At 38.0% G+C, this 4393-nt stretch overlaps 1 protein-coding gene across 1 annotated transcript; it reads right to left on the reverse strand.

Annotated features, from left to right (window-relative positions):
* LOC124919635 (xyloglucan galactosyltransferase MUR3-like) lies at positions 1–2051 on the reverse strand. Its single transcript, XM_047459923.1, has one exon. It carries the CDS (start codon positions 1991–1993, stop codon positions 260–262), a length of 1734 nt encoding a protein of 577 aa, XP_047315879.1. The 5' UTR covers positions 1994–2051; the 3' UTR covers positions 1–259.
* Between the last annotated feature and the right edge of the window lie 2342 nt (positions 2052–4393).

The raw sequence follows: 4393 nt of genomic DNA on the forward strand, positions 1-4393 counted from the left end.
TTCAAAGTAGCAAAAAAATTGTAATGTCTTCTGTTATATATAATTATCATGCTTTTACAGAAGAAAACCAACAGAAAACCTGCATCTCATCTGTATACGTGTTTACATAAATACATACATACCCTCCTCCTAAAACAAATCGTAAAAAGAACTAACAATTGAACCCCAAACAGAACAAAGATTGATTTAGTAAAAGAAAGTAAGATCAAACCTGGAATATCATCTTGGCTGTTGTTTAGATAGAATCAAAATGATATTATTAACCACTTTTGGGTTTTGAGAAGAAAGGATCCCATTCATGACGACCAACATATTGTCCCTCCTCTAACAAAGCATACTTCCAACTAAGCTCCTCTATGAAATCATTGTCTTTCCTCCCCTCAATAACATCCTTCCTCAACTTGGTAACTTTCTTTATTATCGCCTCCACCGATACATCAAACGCATCCTTAAGACTCTCAAGCTTCGATCGAGGATCAGCATATATCAGCCTCGGGATCAAACTAATAACCTCTTCCCTCATCATCTTCACTTCCTCAGCTGAAAATCGACTCAGCCTTTCCTCTATACTAACCACATTCTCTCCCCGAATTTCATTCTCAGGAATGAAAACTGAATATCTTGTATGGTTCTTCGGTAGGTGCCAGGTATATTGTGCATAAGCAGACCCGGGATGAAAGAAGACAGGTATACAGCCCGCTAGCATTGAATCGAAAGCAGATCTTCGAGTGAAAGAATCACCTTGAGGCTGTAAACAGAAAAGGGAGGTTTGAAACATTTGCATTATGCTGCTTGGGGAATGACACTTGCTCTCGCCCAAATCACATTCCAAGAGTTTGCATTTGTTAGACGATTTACATTGATCGATTAGTTTTCCCCTGATTGATTTTGGGTCGTTCGGACGTGGAGCTCCGGCGAAGGAGAATAGCCATTTTCTGTCGAGTTTCCTCATTCTGTCCTGCCATGTGAAAACATCGTTATCTTTTGCAGGGTGGAAGTAAGTAGGGTAGGGTATGGCGAAATCGTTGGCGTTCCATGGACTCGATTCGACAACGAGCATCGACATGTTTTTGGCGGCTGGTAGGAAGAGAAGTTTGCTTCCCCAATCTGATTCTTTCTCACTTAATCTTCTGAAATCCCAGGTGATTCTACCGGCGACGAGAAAATGGTCCTTTCCGCCCATTATTTTCCACTCGGGTCGTTTTTCGAGCCAATTGACCAGATCTAGAGAAGCGGCGTCTCTAATTGATATGTTGTATCCACCCCATAGATATCTTGCGATGTCGAAACCGGCGTAAAAGGGAACAAAGAAAGCGGCGGCTAGAGAAGGGTCTTTTGTCAGGCATTCGTATTGTTTCATCCTTTTACTGAAGATGACATCGACGGCGAACTGATTGGTGGCGTACCAGCCGGTATCGGAAAATACTCCTTGGAGATTCTCGAGAGGTGGGCCGAGGCCGGCGTTTGTGGTGAACTTACACATGTTTGTCCAGAGACTTAGGGTTTTGCATTCTTTAAGCATGTCTTCGTTGAATTTGGGAGGAAGGTCGTGGACGTATATGTATCTGCCACCGCATGGATCGGTCTTGTTGTCGACGGTTCTCAAAGCTCTCATAAATGGATAATTAGTACTTAGATTGGCTGATGGATGACTTACAGATGGCGGTTGGATCTGAAGAATCGGAGAACGCCGCCGATCGCTCTTTATTTTACTTGATTTTCCATTGATGCTGCTAGGTATGGAATGATTGACGACTGGCTCAGAGTCAGAACGAACAGAAATCTTTTCCAATTCTATTCGATCATCGTTACCTATACTACTTTTGCCTCCTAGAACAACAAAATGAAAATACAGCAGAAAAACCCAAAACAATGCCGATAACAACAACAAGATGCAAAGCCTGGAGGAGGGTTGTTGCTTTTTGCCAGTTCCTTTCTCCATTTGCACTGGAGATCTCGATGGTGATCCACGTCCCATCAAGATTTTAAACATTTAACCGCCAAATCATGAATTTTCTGTTCAAACGATGATTAAGTACAAGTAAAACTAATATGGCTGGCTAATTTGGTCGAAGAACATCAAGTCTGAAGACAGATTTTCAGCTTATTCACAAAAGTTCAAAGTCTAAATCAATCTTCAAGGTGAATCAAACAGTAAAGATAAGAGCGAACCGTCAGCAATCAGAAAACTTACAAAAACGGAGCGGTGTGGAAATCGGAGGAGCTTTCTAGAGAAAATAATTTTACTGCAGAGAAGAGAGAGAGACGAATGAGAACTAAAGCCATGGCAGGCGAGTATTTATGCGACGACCGAGAAAGGCGCAGGTTAAAATCTAGAGTGCGCCGTAGACCGGGTGATTCTCTGTCGGTGGCCGTTGGATTATTATTTGCCACCTGGGACCCGAAAATGTCGTCCGTTCCCCGTAATGGCGCTGGTTTCTTGTCATGTGAATGTGATTCAGGACATAATTGTTGTTGCGATTTATATCAATCAATTTAGGAAAACAATATATTATTTTATTATTAATAATATATTTTTGGTTATTTGACTCAACTAATTAAAATAGTAAGGTTGTCCTTTTTCTCTAATTAATTTTTTTTTCAAAATAATTACACAATTTTTTAAATATTAACATGACTTATTATTGAGTCCAAAGTTAAAATATGTTAATATTATATACATTCTAAATAATAAATAATATAATGGTAGGGAGTCTAAATAATAAATAATACAAGGATAGGGACTAGGAACTTGTTTGAGAAAATATTTTTTTGGGTTTTATCAAAAAAAAAAAAAAATCAAACTAAGCCTAGGGAGTCGAAACTATACACATTCTACCAAATGATTAGACACAAAAACATACTATCAAGAAGTCAATTAAAAATTGTTAAATTAAAAATAACAAATATGCCTATTATGTAATAATGTGAGAGGATTTGTGTAATGTTCACGTTACAAAATAATATAAATTATTATAATAATACAGTCTAATGTGAAGTTAAAATATATTAATAATAATACGAGGAGCCAGCAATACAAAATTGTCATGATTAACATGAAAGATGGTTTACAGCAGTTTATAAATTTCTAAAATAAAAAGAAAAAATCAGATCAAGCCTATTACTCTCGTGATGAGACACTAAACAAGTTTTTATTCGTGATAGGGAGGCCGATGCTGGGCCTCCGACCATACATCGAATCCTCCGTGGATGCCATGTGTGCTTTGCCAGCGTGTAAAAAAAAGCCACATAGATTCGCTTTATGATCTGAGAAAGAAATATAAACGCACGGAACTACTTTCTCTCTTTTCTCTATCCTCTCCAAGACAACTTTTCTTGTAAACCCTAGAATAGATTCAGTTCTTCCGGAGAACCTTATCGACGGCGGCCGGGATATAACTCGATATAAATACATTTCGACGGTGGCTGCTCCGGAGACCCATATCGACGGTGGTCGGGTAACTCCATATGACTACTATGTTTTGATACTGTGTTTTTTCATCGTTATCTTTAATCGTTATCCTCACTTTATCTTCAGATCAATACAACTTTATATTGACATTGTTCGGGTAACTCCATATGACTACTATGTTTTGATATTGTGTTTTTTCATCGTTATCCTCCCTTTATCTTCAGATCAATACAACTTTATATTGACATTGTTATATTGAGCTCAATACATCATTATATTGATCTCAATACACGAATATATTGAGCTCAATACACGGATATATTAAGCTAAATACACGGTTATATTGAGCTCAATACACATATATATTGATCTAAATACACTGTTATATTGAGCTCAATACACCTTTATATTGAGCTCAATACACAAATATATACACCTTTATATTGAGCTCATTCCACCTTTATACAATGGTTGAGGGACATTTGGTTGAAAGTACACTACACCACGATGGGGAATTTTGTACAATGTCAATGTAAGATGTTTGAGTTTAGGGGAATTTTGTGCAGACATATTCTTATGGTGTATAGATTAATGAAAGTGGATCAAGTGCCTGAGAGATATGTCTTGGACCGTTGGCGCAAAGATTTGAAACGAGGTTATCAAAGCATCACCAATATTTATGATTCTGATGTGTCTGAAAGTCAAAGAAAAAGGTATAACAGTCTAACTCCAATGATGCATTTGTTCCAACAACTTGCATCACAATCTGAAGATAAGACCTCAGTTGCGTCTAGACTTTTGGAAGACATGATTCAAAAGTTGATGTTGGATTTTGATAATGCATCTACAAGTTCCACACGAGCAACTACTCCTCCAACCGAGAAAGTGATTCACTCTCCGGTTAGAGTGAGGGCTCGAGGTAGGCCACCAACGAAACGAAAATTATCTGCCGTAGAAAAAATAATTAACAGGTCCAAACAT

Source organism: Impatiens glandulifera, chromosome 1 (genome assembly GCF_907164915.1).
Source record: "Impatiens glandulifera chromosome 1, dImpGla2.1, whole genome shotgun sequence".
Classification (NCBI taxonomy): Eukaryota; Viridiplantae; Streptophyta; class Magnoliopsida; order Ericales; family Balsaminaceae; genus Impatiens; species Impatiens glandulifera.

Excerpts from the sequence above, each read along its gene's own strand:
- LOC124919635 (XM_047459923.1), bottom strand. The coding sequence starts at position 1,993 with ATGTTTAAAATCTTGATGGGACGTGGATCACCATCGAGATCTCCAGTG.